Here is a 15890-nt window from a genome sequence, read left to right on the forward strand (position 1 = left end):
GACATCCTGATGTCAAAGGTGTGTCTTGACAAACCAACAGTGAATTATATCCTGACATTGCAGTTGCCCTCAGATCAACAAAGCAACAGGACATAACCTCTTTTCAGCTAATCGTTTAGTTTTTTCTGCCTGCAACTTTACTGTTTTGGTTCACTTTAACCGCTCTCATAGCATTGTTTTCGGAAGCTACCTCAGCTGTTTTCAGGGAAATGTTCCTAAAAACATACTGTACAAAATACCTCCGCAGATTCAGACTAAATCAGTGACCAGCACAGTTCTATATGAGGAGACCAAAAACAGAGTTAGAAGAGAGTGAATATTGGACTAAACATTAATCAGGGCCAGCCAAGCATTTACTAATTTGACCACTCATTGCAAACTATTTACACCTGGGTCCCGGAATAAAAAATTATGATCATGATAATTTCAGCCGTCCAGGAATCCTTTTAAACCACCGTTAGTTTAGTTTTTTGTTGTCTTTTATATGTGTTATTTTAATTAAACACACAAAGAATTCAACATTTGAGGAAATACATGATTTTATTTTTGATTATATTCCTGCCTTACTAATGTTTGGCTAAATCTGGAAAATGTTCGGTAAACCTGTTTATTTGTGCTGCACTATAGGAGGTTTCAGCAGAAGGCACTTGGGTTGAAGTTATTATTAGTGGAAACGTGTCCTTGAAAGCAGGAGTACAATTTGAATTTTTTTGGGCTTTTTTTCTTTGAAGCTCCCTGAGGTTAATTAAAGATTGGGATTTTTCGAGGAGCAAGCATGGTAGAATTTCTCTTTTTTAAATTCATGATGCTATTTCTGTGTTGCAGGCTGTGAATAATGGACCAACATTCTAGATTTACATTTCTTATATTGTGGTATGCTTTGTTCTCTGGCTTGCACCCAAAGGTAATCAGGCATTTCGTCTTTACATGGTTAATCCAAATACCACAGAATCTGTGGGCTGGGAGGAGGCGAGGAATCGAAGAGGAGAACATTTTAATGGGTTGTGCATTCCTAGGAGTGCACTTTCTCTCCTCTTTAGTATTGCAGATTAAATGTCTGGCGATTTGACAGGTCTTGTCACCCACTCGTACATGACTCATTTTGCCGAAACTAGGTAGGAGAGGGGGGCCGTACCCAGAAGTTCATAGGGCCTCCCTGTAGGGGTGTAAGGTTTGGAGGGATTGTGGATTTAGTAGATTGTATGTCCAACCCCCTATGTGGCTATCCTGTTCAGTCCAAAGCGCTGCGTTGAAAGCAAGCTCTCCACGATGCAGGAGAGTACTGAGGCCTGCTCAAAGGGGCAGGTTTGTGTGAGTTCTCTCATTAACTACCAGAGCCGCCCCTCATCTCAACCTAATGGATGCCACTTACGCTGTCATCACCATGCCAACCGGCTGTCAACTCTGGAGCGGCGAGGCCTTTGTGCTTCAGAGAGATGCAACTGTGTCGCGTTGATCTGTGTCAGTGTCCAACAAGTCGCCACCTCAAAGGAGCCACCAAAGTAAAGGCCTCTCTTCTTCTCTGAGATAATTTGACTTGGAGGTGGAGGAGACAGTCAGTGCCACATTATTGTAAAGACTGAATAAATTAAGATAAGAGGACACCTGAGTCCAGGTCATATAAAGGCCTATTTATTGGGGCTGGACAGGCCGCATACGAAATCTGTTGGCAGCTGCTCAGAAGTTGACTTCAGAGGATTTAGCGGGCAAAAAGGAATACGCAAGATCAGCAAGCTTTTTACTCTGCGGAGTGGGCACCGTCTGTTGTAGAAAGAAACAATCCGGGAGACAAAGACCTCCACCTGTTATCTATCAGGGATGTAATAAAACGAAAATCAGGCATGCACAAATGTAGGTTATCACTGATATTATAAATACAGTATACTATGCCTGAATCTCTGCTTGAACATCCAGTGAATAACACTGTTGAGCTACAAATGATTTGTCAAGACTGTCATTTTATGTTAATACAAGTTTTTTGTTTGCTGATGAATGTAGGTCACCTCCACCCCTGGCTTGACGACGTCACATGACGACAGACACACTGTGCAGCAGCCACCAATGCAGCTAAGATTAGAAGCTTTTTGAGAGGCAATGACTATATTTGCCACAGTTAGCTCTGGGTTTATTTAAGGTCGGCATAATTTTGTGATTTGCTCTGCTCATCTGGACACCAGCAGGGAGCAAGGGTACAATACAGGAGTAACTTAATCCAGAGCAGCAGATGACTGTGTAATCCGGCAGATCCACCTAAAAATAAATTAAAACCTGAAGGATGGCATGATATCAAATCAGAAATATTTCCTACAGCGAAATGTGTGACATGATATGGTTTATTTTGTGCTGAAAGCCTTACATAACACGCAGCTTGCAGTTAAAAAATACCACAGTCTTACATTATTCCTAAGTGGTTTGTAGTTGCCACCTACATACAACGCAGGCCCATGTTCCAACATCCGTCCAAAAGTGGATTGCATTTTATTTATTCACAAGGGTTTAACTGTATATATACATATCTTTACAAGGAGTGTTAGTGAAAGAGAAAAGACAGACTTCATCTAGACAGAGTAGCATTCCTTCAGCCTCATCCCTGTCGCTGACCTTCCTGTGTGTGTGTACGAGGGATTAGGCCGTGGGATGGACTGGTGGTCTTCTCGGGCTATTTTTATGAAGTTGTCCGCCCCCTGATCCTTTTGGAAAACTGATATGAGCACATGTTCATAGATTCAAATTTAATTAGGCAGCTGTCAGTCATAGATGCTGGAGAACTGGGATTTGTTTCAGGTTAAAAAGGACAGTTTCAGGCATCGTTTTTTAACACCTTCAACAACATTGATCCAATATGACATAATCACATTACCAACAAAGATAAGGGTTTGTTTTGACCAAGTGTTCGTGTTAATGTTTAGATTATTGTTATTTTCCCAATGTTTCAGGGTTTGGTATTGTGGCAAACTGTTATAATTGACTCACTTAGATGACAATTTTTATCATGTGTATTCTTCACAATGGGTTTATCTTTGTACTAACAGTACATTTGATCAATCAGTACTTTAAATTTGATCAATCAGTACTTTTAAAGTTGACCCAGTTTTCTGCCTGTGCTATATTGACTTGTTATTGGTCTGTTAATGATTTAGCCTCTCCGGTGCAGCCAGCAGATATCCGGTCCAGATTTCCTCTTCCATCTGCTGGTCATTGTTTTGAGTTAAATTAGCAAATTGAGACAAATTGGAGTTGAAAGAAAACGTCTATAATCAGGTTGTTCCAAAGAAGCCAGGCAAATAAAAAGCAACATTTCTGTCTTCAAGTGATAGCTGGTTGGGTTCTGAGATTGCATTTCGGCCAATTAGTTCTTCCTCTTTTGCTCTCGACACTCACTGTTGAACACCATGCAACCAAAGCCAGCTACAAGCAACAAACGGAATATTTCTAACCTTGTGATTTGTATTGTGTGTATCATCTTTTGATACAGCACACTAGATATGTATTTTTAATGAAATGACAAGTCCATTGTTTTCAGCAGGATGGTCACCATCACACTTCAATGACTGTTCCTCCTCCATTATTTTGCTACAGATGAATTGGACATCCACAGCCTGCACCTTCCCTCTTGAAGTGCTGCCAATGCTCTCTCAATAGCAATAGTTCAGTACCTGGCACCTATCATAAGCCATCTGCTACTGCTTGTTCTGTAGCTGCCACTGACAAAGGCCATAAGTGCGTCCAACACGTCAGCATCCAAATTGCCGAACATTGGCATTAATATACAAAGTGATATTAGTGTGTGAAAAGGAAAGATATTGTGTTTGTTTATGGGACATTGATAAAACAGTTGGGCACTGATATTAATTTAATTGTAGAGTGTCATCTTTTAGTCCTAAACCTGCCTTACACATTGTTTTTTACACATTCCCTGAATGAACAACAATGATTGAATCAGGCGTAGCGCTCTGTGCACCATCAGCTCCCTTAAAAGGTGCAGAATGATGTAGTGGAGCATGTCCATTCTCCCCAGAGATTACCGCTAATAAGAGGGTTAGTATTTATAGAAGGTCCCCCCTTAGTGGATACCCCTAATCCTGCCTCACCCCTTTTCCTCCCTGCCCCATCGCTGTGCCTGGACTGTTCGCTCTCTGCAGTCCAACCTCGCCACATATCAGCCGAGGTAGAGACTACTTTAACACAGCACTGCTCAGATTCTTTTGAAAGAAGCGAACAATTGCTTGGCCTCTTTACTTGCTTGATGAGAGGGGGGAGATTGCTTGGACTATTAGAGGGCACTTTCAATCTTTCATACATTTCTTCATTGTCCAATTTTTCTTCCTCCTGCTCTCTTTGACCTACAGCTAAGAAAACCAAACAACAATGTCCATCATGGAGCGTTTCGACTGCCATTACTGCAAGGATTCCCTGCTGGGGAAGAAGTACATAATGAAAGAGGACACGCAGTACTGCACTAAGTGCTATGAGAACCTGTTTGCTAACTGCTGTGAGGGTTGCTCTTTGGCTATTGGCTGTGACTGCAAGGTAAGGAGGGGGATGGCTTTGATGTTAGTAATGTCTAAAATAATAACGTATGCTATTTATTTACAATATCATCTAAGTGTGATTAATATTTTAATGTGTTTGAATCACATTTTGACCCTTGAAAAAACAAAGTCATTATTTATACAAGAACGTCCTAATGAATATCCTATCTTACAGAGTTTCCACAAGTAAAATAAATAATGTGTTAAATATCTACAACAGGACATGTCCTACAAGGATCGCCACTGGCATGAGAAGTGTTTCGAATGTGCGAAGTGCAGCCGCTCTCTGGTGGAAAAGGCCTTTGCAGCTAAGGATGATTTGTTGCTCTGCACTGAATGCTACGCCAACGATTATTCTTCCAAGTGCACCAGCTGCAAGAAAACCGTCATGCCAGGTATAATGATGGCGATCAATAGGGTCGATGATGATAAATTAAGTTGTCGTTTTGTTACACACGCACCTTAGTTCTGAAGGGGGCAAAAAAGTATACTGTAGAAGCATAAGTCTCTAAATGTCAAGCTATTTCTTTAATTACAGCATGATTGACTACACTGTGTGCTGATTAGTTTGCTAAACCTTTTGTCAGTACTCAGTGGTTATAGCTATCTCAGTTAATTTAAACATCATTTGGACAATTTATCTAATGTTGGGATGTACGTGTACACGTGTGAGTGAATTAAGGTTAGTAAGAGACCGATATTGATTTAAAGAGTGAAGCTCAAGTGAGGGAAATTAGGTAATTAGGCAGGAGATCAGGCAGATAGCTGATTGGCTGGAAAACTAACGTGGCTGATTCAGAGCATGTGTGTAAATGGGTAAAGGTGCAAAAGGCAGCACAGGAATACAGGAGAAAAAACTCAGTCTTTTAACAAAGGAAAAATATCTAAAAGCTGGGATTGAAAGTTTATTATTAACCGTGGAAACGGTTCATCACACAATCTTCCTCTGTCGATGGAGCTTGCCCAGTTGTAATGGAGATTCAGATGTTGACATTTCAAAAATGACTGAGTGCTTTAAGAACTTTCTAACAAATGTTGGCTTGTATATGTGTGGAAATAAGTGCAGAAAGAAATTGCCTACAACTAATTAATATCTAGATACAAACAGTTGAAACCCTAGACAGTCATGCCATTTTTTCCTCCCCAACAATTGGATCCAAGATAATTAAGATTGTCTACTTCCTACCCATGACGCAGGGCTATTTTGAGCCTCACTGTGCTTGTGTCATAGAGGTACCATATGCTGACTAAGCTGCTCTGCTCCCATGTGCCAGGAGCCCGTAAAATGGAATACAAGGGGAACAGCTGGCATGAAACCTGCTTCCTGTGCCACCGCTGCCAGCAGCCAATAGGAACCAAGTCCTTCATCCCAAAAGATAACGGCTACTTCTGTGTGCCCTGCTTCGAGAAGCAGTTTGCCTACCAGTGCTGTGCTTGTAAGAAGGTAAGGTTACATCTAATTGTAATTGACCGCTGCAGTCAATCCCCCTGACTGTTATTTTAATCTAAGACTCACATCGATATATATATATACACAGTATATAGAGTATTTGGAGGATGAAACCCTCTTTAATGGTCTCACATACATGCACACAGTGACATTTGACCTCTGCATTTAACCCATCCTAGTACTAGGAGCAGTGTAAAAAAGGTGCATAGTGTCACTCTCACCCATGGATTTGTGTTACCTTCAGGCAATAACAACGGGTGGAGTGACCTACCAAGACAAACCCTGGCACCGTGAGTGTTTCCTGTGCATCAGCTGCAAGAAGCAGCTGCCCGGTCAGCGCTTCACCTCCAGGGAGAACTACCCCTACTGCCTCGAATGCTTCAGCAACCTCTATGCAAAGAAGTGCGTGGGCTGCACCAAGCCCATCACCAGTGAGTCATTGCTGTGCTCATGTTTTCATGCACTCTGACATGCAGTTTTCCTTACTCATAATCACAGCCTTTACATGCATTTGTGTAGGACTTGTCAGGTTAGTAAGATGAAGATCTTGCATTAACCTGCACATTATATCATTCATGTATCTTTGCTTGATGTGTGCAGGTCTGGCAGGAGCCAAGTATATCTCTTTCGAGGAGCGCCAGTGGCACAGCGAGTGTTTCTCCTGCGTTCAGTGCTCCGTGTCGCTGGTGGGCCGCGGCTTCCTCACCCAGCGAGACAACATCTTGTGCACCGACTGCGGCAGGGAGAAGTGACCTTTCCATGAAAAGGTCACAGCTTTATCCTTAAACCAACAAGAGCTCCTGTTCTCCTTTGCATGCCTGGTCTATAAACAAACTCTAAATGTCAGGTGCTTATTTGGGTCATAAATTACCATTACGGTAGTTCTCTCACGTTACCCACACACCAAAACTTGGCTGTCTCCATAAGGATAGACATATATCTTTAATGTTAGGCTGCCATTGCTCCACGGTTGAAGAATGTTCTCTTTGTTTGTTAAAATGTAAACTCTCAAAGAAATCTCAAACATTTGTTTGTTATAGATTCTTAGGAGTTTATACTTTTTTTTGTCTCGTATGACAGTAAACTGAATATCTTTGGATTTTGGTATGTGGATCGGATTTTTAAAAAAAAAAGGTTTTGAAGATGTCCCTTTGGACTTTGAGGCTCATTTTAATTATTATCTTACATTGAATGTACAAAATAATAATTTGCTGATTTATCCAACAATCAACAACATAATCACAAGTTTGATTCATGACGAAAAAAAATTGTTAGTAGCACCCCCAAAATATGATTTGCTTTTCCACAGGTCTGATTTTGATTACACATTTTGCTGCTGTTTACTTACCATGATATGTTTACCTGGATCAATGTATTCACACTGCAGAAACATAACATTATGCATGATTTATGCTTCTTGGTTGTTCCAATAAAGACCTTCCTGTGGATATCATAGGCCTGCTGTTGCTTATTCTAATATTTCTTATTCTGCTTCAAAGACACCATCCAGAGGAGGAGTCTCTAGGTTAAGGATGGGCACAAAGTTCAACGTTACAAATATAGCTGTGATGGTAGGTTTGAAACCACGTCTTTTTACAACCATCACTATTCAGACAATCATTACTGTTTTTGTTGCCTCTTGACCTCATCACACCCAGCTCATTCATGTTGTCAACAAACCGAGATCGACCATATATGGTATGATCAGCTGATCACTTTCTCTTCTGCTTGTACATTATCTACTAACCAAAGACGCCACTTTGTTCCATGCACAAGACAAAAATACAAGTGACCGTAAATGTGGACACCTCAAAATATGTGTCTTCCTCAGCATAGTTTAGACAAAAAAAAAAAAGTTGGTTTTCTTGGTGAAGCCGTTGAAAGAGTTGCGTAAGTGTCCTCACAGGGCAGGATGAGCCGCGTAAAAATGCTGACATAGATTTCCTGTCAGGATTTAGTCACATGGGGAGGTGAGACTACTTTACACTTCACGCACTTGTGGAGGAATCAAAGAGGAAGGGGGAACAGCAGAGAGGTAGGGACGTCTTATTTGGTATATTTGACAGAAGATCTAAATCTTTAATATAGGCACATACATTTTTTATTTTACCTCACAAGAGTGAATCACCCTTAAATATTTGCAATGGCTTTTAGAGCATTTAAACAAACACACGTTTTTGAAAAGCAATCAGCTCCAAAAGAAAAGGACAAATCCAGCATCCAGTGCATTGCGTGCTGCGACCCACATGTGTATATAGGGACCAAAGATGCAACAGTCCAGCATCTCATCCTTTCAAGTAGCACAGACCTGGGATCTGGCCAGAGCAAAACTAGAGAAGGTAGGGCAAGAAAACTGGGCTCAAGCAACCAAGTAACCCAACTGAGGGTAGTCCCACTTTACAACCATCTGCTGGTCCTGTGGGACCGGAGCATTACTGCCCTCAACATGTTCTCCTTAGAGCCCGTTCCTGGCCTGAAGAAGATCCAGCATGTGTCTTTGTTTGAGGTATGCGACTCGATGCCGTCAGCCCAGGCACAATGTGTGGAGATGGTGACTTCCTCCAGCCGCAGGAAGCTGATCCGGATCCACGTGGTGGGAGTGGACAGGTGGGACGTCGTAAAGGAAGTCCCACTGCTCTACGACCCTAGGGCCTTGGCAGTGGATGGCACCAGTGTGTGTGTAGCTACCAGCGACAGGTACCTTCTCTGTGATATCCAGACTGGGAGCAGCCAGGAACTTTTCCCTCACAATCACAGCAGGCAGTGTGTCTTTGTTACCTCAGTGGGACGAGGGGAATTCCTCTTGAACGGGCCTGAATCTTTGGGTAAGCCAAATGTTTGTGGTACATGTTGTTCTGCAGGCTCTCTCTGACATTAAATGCTCCCTTTCCTGGACAGCAATACAGTTAATCATCTCATATCACTCTCCCATATTTCCATCTAGCCAGGGGATATTTATTCTGCCAATTTCTCATTACTCCGTACTAATCCCTCAGGCATGTTTGTGATGAAGACGGGGATATGCCAGCGCCCCCCCCTGCAGTGGCCTCAGGAGGTCTTGGCAGCCGGAGTGTGTTTCCCCTACATCCTGACCGTACAGCCCCAAGTGCTGTCGGTCTACAGCATGGTGGACCAGCAGCGAAAACAGACTGTGAGTCTCACTGGAGCAAAGGGACTACTTTCCACATCAGGTAAACCAGACAACATCAGTTCAACACCCAATCCTGGCATATTGCAAACTGAGAAGCTGTCAAATTGTGGCTTTGTTTTTGAAGATGTCGCCGTGTCTGTCTTAGTTTGCACTGAATCAGTCAATCATCCTTGCACCTACTTTTCCTACTCGCTGAGTGTCTCTGAAACCCCCAAACAAATCTCCCCTCAGATGGTGTTCTAGTGTTCACAGAGAGAGACATTTTCAGCCTGCGCCTGGTGCCAATCGAAGAGCAGATCCAGGCACTTGTTAGGCATGAAAGGATCGAGGAGGCCTTACTGCTGCTGGATGGAGTTCAAGGGCATTGTCCACTTGACTCATACAAGGTGAACTTCAATTTATAGACACATAGCAGAATGCAAATGTGTCCCTGAATGCTCTCTCTTACAGAACACAGTTTCATATGAAAACGAAATGACAAAGACACATTTATAGTGTTTCTCCTTTCTTCTGTCCTTTATTTTGTATTGGTTTAGCTCTCTATAGGACCCAAGAGCATAAAAAAGCAGATGGCGCTTATTAGATTTAGTGTAATGCACTTAAAGGTCACCTATTATGCAAAATCCACTTTTTCATGTCTTTTATACATAAACATCTGTGTAAAGAGATTCTGAAAGTTTCAGGAAAAAAGATTCTCTCTCTTTTTGTCCTGATGCATTTATATAATACCTGTCTGAAAATGAGCTGATCAGACCTGAATCTCCTCCTAGAGCCCCATTGTGTTCCTTTTAACCAAATATCTCTCAGAGGGGCGTGGGGAGGGGCTCCTTATTTTCATCTAAAGTAACAGACAGAGAATCAGCACTTTTGAAACAGGGCTGAAACAGAGGGGTTAATGGGATGCTACAATACACAATCTGTTTGGTATTTTGAGCCAAACACTTCACAGACATGTTTTGTATATATCTGAGACCTATAATATATTGATGAAAAACCGTATAATAGGGGACATTTAAGAGGAGATGAGATGACTTAAACCAAAAAGGAGATGGCTTGGCCGTTGGTGAACATAGGTTGCGAGGGGCAGTATCAGGATTAAGCAGAAAGGAAGGCTGGTATCCTGAAGCACAGGAGACCAAAATAAATGTATTCAAGTGTTATACATGAGGGAACTAACTGAGAATATTCAATTGGAAAATGAGCCTGGGATTAGCTACCACAATAACATAAACAACAATCTGGCACTGAATGTGTGAAAAGGAGGGGTTGAGTTACTGGAGAGGTGATGAGCTTTGCAATCAGGGAGCCTGGAGAGTTCGGCAAGGAACACAGACAATAAGAGAAAACAGAGGAGCACATGGAACACAAAAGCCAGCAAACACAGAGAAACAAAGGGAATGTTTGATCAATCCAGTTGAAATATTGTTCGCCAAAACTACAAACGTCAAATTTATAGTTAAAAAATGACATGGGATCACCAAATTCACAAGCATAACTGGTCAGGGAACCATAACTGTCTCTATACACTACTGTGTAAATGGTGTGCCGATCCATGTACAAGATGTTGAAATATCTCCAAGGATAAGTAAAAACTTGGAACTGGTTGGATTTTTCCTCTTGGGAACATGAATGTCTGAATTAAATGGCAGTCGATCCAGCATTACAAGGAGTATTTCAGTCTGGATGAACATTTAAATTGTGAGTGTGCTGTACTAGATTGAAAAGGCTTGGATTAACAAATGTTGCTAAAAGCTACTTTTAAGAGTTTAGTCACCTTTTATAATGTCCAAACATAGAATATATAGGTTGTTTCTATTAGGGGAATATCTATTTTACTGCAAAACACTTGCCTAGGAAACAATTTAAATTATATCTCGATTTTTTCCGCATACTTTCAGTGCTGCTACAATTGTATAGATTCCTACACATCACTGAAGAACAGATTACACTAGGATCCAAAGGTGTAGACAGACTACATTGTTGCCTGCTGATACTGTAGGTGTATCCCAGCTGGATGAATACACCTGATGGTGTTTAAGATTCAGTGCAGTGTGTGCCAGGTAACAGATTAGAGGGGAGGATGTTGGAATTAACCAAGTGATGAGTCAGTCCTTATTATTGGCCTGGTTTTGTGATTTTTTCATTTACTAATTGCAAAAGATTTCCCTCATTATTTAAAGACAGTTTTTCTCCTCAATGATTACGGAAATATTTAAATATGTCATGCAAATTATGTGCCTAGTTTTATGTTACCATTCTTTTTTTCCTGGCAGGAGCTGCTGAAGGCCATCACTTGCCTGGCTGGGTTTGTTCATTTTTACCAGGAGGGTTTTTCCGAGGCCAAATATCTATTCATGTGAGAATAAAAACCCTTACACGACACTCGAAATTCAAAGCATGCACGCTCAATAAATCAGAACACACTGTGCAGTAATAAGTGGATTTTGTGAATACTGGCTGTTTTCTGCCAAATGAGATCCAACAAAAAGCAATACTCATTACCTTCTTGAACAGTACAGGTGAGCTTGACCCCAGAGAAATCATCCACCTCTACCCCGACATGCAGTCGTGTCTCAGCGAAGACTTTCAATCCCAGCTCGATCAGCCGAACAAGGGCAGAGATCTCCAGGTGCTCTGGCAGGGAGACAGGAGCACATTTCATCATTACCTAGCCTTCCTGGGAGATTTCCTCAGAGCAGTAAAGGGGACTGAGCTAGGCCTGAGGTGCAGTAAGGAGGTGGACTGCGCCCTCCTGAGGCTGTACGTAGAACTGGGAGACTCTGAAAACCTGCAGCAGCTTGTGGCATTAGCCAATGAGTGCAGGCTGGACCACTGTGTTCCTGTATTGGAGCAGCACAACAGGTAAAACATGATCATTTGTTGAGTAGATGATGTGTTTTTTTTGTTAAATGACCAATTATTTTGAATAAAACAAGCAGACAGACATTGTGTCTAATTTATGGACCATTTGCTGTTTGATCTCTTTCTATATTACAGATTATTTGCATTAGGTTCCCTCTATCAAAGCCATGGAAATGTAATTGATGCAATTAAGGTATTGTTTCCCCATAAACTTATTCAATGTATTGACAATTTATTGGCATTAATTAACATGTTTTGCCTGTTTTTTGCTTCCAGACTTGGGTGAAAATTGCAGATGGCTTCCACAAAGACCCCTCTTGCTCAGATGTATACGGACACATAGTTCGGACTCTCAGTCAACTGCAGGACAAAGAGGTTGTGTGGACATTTTCAGACTGGACTCTTCAAAGAAACCAGGAGGTGCCTTTTTCATGCTTTCAACTTAACAGCAGAGGGCAGAGTTGCTATGCAATAAAACTATTTGTTACAGCTTTAAACACACAGCAAAATACCATCCATTAACCACATTGATTTACTTATACAACAATGACTGCTAATGAAACGTCTTATAACAGCCTTTCTTTATCTGAAAAAGATAGGGGTGCAGATCTTCATCAAGCGTCCACCAGATGACCGATTCGAGACACAAGACGTCCTTGCTCTCTTGGAGAAATACCCGCTGGCGATGCTTTTGTACCTTGAGTTTTTAATCTACGATTTAAACAGTGAGGTGTGTAAAGCAGCAAGCCAGCTAATCTAATATCCCTGACTCCTTTATTAAATACACTGAGACATAATTGGTGTAATCTGCCCCCAGGAGAGTAGACATCACAACCATCTGGCCCTGACATATGTTACTGAGATGCTACAAGAGGAAGAGGAAGTAGATTTGAGGAAGACCAGAGGGAAGTTGCAGCAGCTGCTCTGGGAATCCAAATTCTATGACGTCTCCACTGTATATGGTGTGTTGGGTGCCTTATGAGTAAATAAACTCATAATGGAAATGTAATCTCAGAAGATAATGAATCGCTACTAAATGATATTGCATTATTCTCGTTGCAGAGAGAGTTAAGTCAGCAAACTTGCATATGGAGGAAGCCATTCTTCTGGGTAGGGCTGGTGAACACTCCCAGGCTCTGAAGGTGCTTGTTCACCAGGAAGGAGACTTCCAGGCTGCAGAGGCCTTCTGCTGCCGGGCCGCCCAGGGCCGAGACCCCCAGGGCCGGGACCCCCAGCTCAGACAGACCCTGCTGCTCACCCTGCTCCAAATCTACCTGAGCTCAGAAGAGCTCACCAGCGCTGCCGTGGATCTGCTGAACCACAACCCTCTGGTCTTTGCAGCAGAGCAGATCATCCAGCTGCTGCCTGACTCCTGGTCTGTTCAACTGGTCTCTCAGTTCTTAGTGGGATCCCTCAGAAAGACTTTCCACCAGAGGCGGATGTCGATGGTGCAAAAGGCTTTGGGCCAAGCAGAGCTCATGCGGCACAAGGTCATATGGGTAAGTTAATGACTATTTCACATATTTTTTGCTCCATAATTGTTTTTATTCTTGTTGCCTTTTTCCTAACCCTGTTGCTATTTCTCTCGCTTCCATGCAGATGCAGGCCTCAAAAACAACATTCAGATTAGACAAGGGACAGAAGTGTAAGGTTTGTCAGAGAGACCTCGCAGAGCCACAGTTTGTCTGTGACCTCCATGGTGACCTGATGCATACAAACTGCACTGACTTCACATCATCTTAAGAACTCATATACAGCAATTTATTGTCTGCGTGTGCAATTAAGTGCATTTCTGCTCTCTGGAGAATCACATTCATTTCAAGTTGGATAAGTGTCTGCTTCCTACCTGATTATTTTTGTAGATTACACTGTGTCATCTAGACAAACTTTGTGTACAAGGATTCAATTCATGGACGTTGGACCAGACACTTTCCATGATTAGAAAAAAGAAAATACATTGTGTAAATAACTGGTTTCAGAACACAAAAGAGCAAGCGATGCACTTTTTTAGGGAGGCATGTCTGAGCCATTTCCTAGAGACATTATAGACAGCAATAGCTCTGAAGTGGAGGACACTCAGGGACATATATTCACTGATCAGACAGTGGTGTTTAACATGGAAACCACCCGTGGTCAACCTGATGACCAGAGGGAATTGGAACATCCTCTAAGGCTGTATATATGCATTCCCCGCCATCACAGTTTCCACTGACTGTGTATATTTGTCTGCATAAATCTGGAAATAGAAGGTCAACATAAAAGAGGCAGCACGTGTTTTTATTCTGTTCCCTGCATTGATATACATTTAAGAGCAAAAAAATAAAATCACAATTATAGGCTTGAAAATGAAAAGCAAATAGGTTAAGGAGGGGTAGAGTTTTGGGTCTTTTCCCTTAATTTTACAGGCGACCCTAATGACATGCCTGTGCTGTGTATGGAACATTAAATCAATTTTAACAACATCATCCCTATGTCCAAATAATAACACACTAACTCCAGTGTGTCCACAAGTGCAGTATGGAAATCTTTTATATAAACTTAAACACATATTATTAAGTTGTATGCCATTTAAGAAGTATTTGTCTATTTTTGTTGTAATTTAGTCATTAAGGCTAACCATAGCTCAGCATTTTGGGACAGGAGTAAGGGGAGACGCCTAAAGGAGCTGCAACAGTAACTTGTGCATTTAGCTTGACTGATTGCAAGTTTTTGGTGTATGTTTTTGGCCATGTGCGTGTGACTAATTACAGTGAAGGTAATAGTGAATTATGAGCATGTTGGAAGGGATTATCTCTGAGTGATGCTTTTGCCAAGTTTTCTTCAGTTTTCCTCTCCTAATGAGGTTTTTGTGGGACTTTTTTTATTGTTCTGACTGAGTATCTGAGATGTGTGCTCATTTAATGTTGCAAAGGGTGTGTTGAAACTCTTTGAGCGTTTAACTAAGGCTTAAAAAGGATATACTTGATTTAATTTTTAACTTGAAAATTCTCACTTTGAGTGTATAAGTGTAACCTCTGACTCATATAAATAAACTCTGATCCCAGAAAATCCAAGAAAACCACAAACCTAGCCTCTATTCTTTTATGTGGCTGCGTGAAGAATTGCCATGTCCTCCCTTCCATATCGCTGCCTTGTAATTTCGATTATCTGTGCATTTCATTTAAATCCCATTGTAAGCACTGCTGGATAAACTGAAAAGTATCAGTGCAGAGGAACACACCAACTTCTTTCTGATCTGGTTAGAGATGTGAAGCAGTCTCTCACTCACGGTGTGACTGTGAGGGGCTGCTGCTCTGTGACTGGCTGCTCTTTGGGCCGTGCCCGATGACCAGTGACCACTGAGAGGACCCAAAAGGATCATGTCCTCTCTTTCCCTCTCATGGTCAACCTTAGGGGGCATTAATGTTGTTGGGAATACGTGTGGTTATGCTGTGGCTTAAAACAAACGTTTGTCTCATCTTTGATATTACAGCCAAAAGCCACCAAAAGGTAAAAATACAAGGGCAGAAGTACAAGTCTTAAATCTAAATTAAGATTAGAAAACCTTTAAAGTGCATTTAACTGATTCTGGGTTCAGTGCCTGAGTGGGCCGGGTCACTGCAGTGCAGGCAGCTCTGAGGTCCAGATGGACATTTTGCACATAAAGGAAATGGATTGGCTGCAAAAGTGAACAGTTATGGAGGAAAAGATGGTGGGGTATCCAGACATTGGTCTCCCATTATAAATACCCATTTCACCACAGAAGGAAAATAGGAACATTTTCTTCTTGTGCTCTTCTAAAATTAAGACAAAATGTCGTCTGTCTGGACTGTAGGATGTTATTGTTTACATGTTAACATAGTTTTATATGGACTGGGGGGAAAGTCATTTATGAGATGCAGAGGGTTTTCTCTTC

At 41.7% G+C, this 15890-nt stretch overlaps 2 protein-coding genes across 2 annotated transcripts; both read left to right on the plus strand.

Annotated features, from left to right (window-relative positions):
• Window positions 1-4082: 4082 nt before the first annotated feature.
• fhl5 (four and a half LIM domains 5) lies at window positions 4083-7437 on the plus strand. Its single transcript, XM_010788561.1, has 6 exons — window positions 4083-4168; window positions 4350-4530; window positions 4753-4927; window positions 5807-5976; window positions 6227-6413; window positions 6583-7437. The coding sequence occupies exons 2-6, from the start codon at window positions 4369-4371 to the stop codon at window positions 6732-6734; spliced, it is 846 nt and encodes a 281-aa protein (XP_010786863.1). The 5' UTR covers window positions 4083-4168; window positions 4350-4368; the 3' UTR covers window positions 6735-7437.
• A 573-nt stretch (window positions 7438-8010) lies between these two features.
• On the plus strand, window positions 8011-15281 carry LOC104960491 (transforming growth factor-beta receptor-associated protein 1). The gene is made up of 11 exons (XM_010788562.1): window positions 8011-8807; window positions 8979-9173; window positions 9365-9519; window positions 11407-11489; window positions 11648-11995; window positions 12131-12188; window positions 12272-12415; window positions 12591-12725; window positions 12813-12957; window positions 13058-13494; window positions 13595-15281. Exons 1-11 carry the CDS (start codon window positions 8126-8128, stop codon window positions 13736-13738), a joined length of 2526 nt encoding a protein of 841 aa, XP_010786864.1. The 5' UTR covers window positions 8011-8125; the 3' UTR covers window positions 13739-15281.
• The last annotated feature ends 609 nt before the right edge of the window (window positions 15282-15890 follow it).

Source organism: Notothenia coriiceps, unplaced genomic scaffold (assembly GCF_000735185.1).
Source record: "Notothenia coriiceps isolate Sejong01 unplaced genomic scaffold, NC01 NC01_scaffold00031859, whole genome shotgun sequence".
Lineage (NCBI taxonomy): Eukaryota > Metazoa > Chordata > Actinopteri > Perciformes > Nototheniidae > Notothenia > Notothenia coriiceps.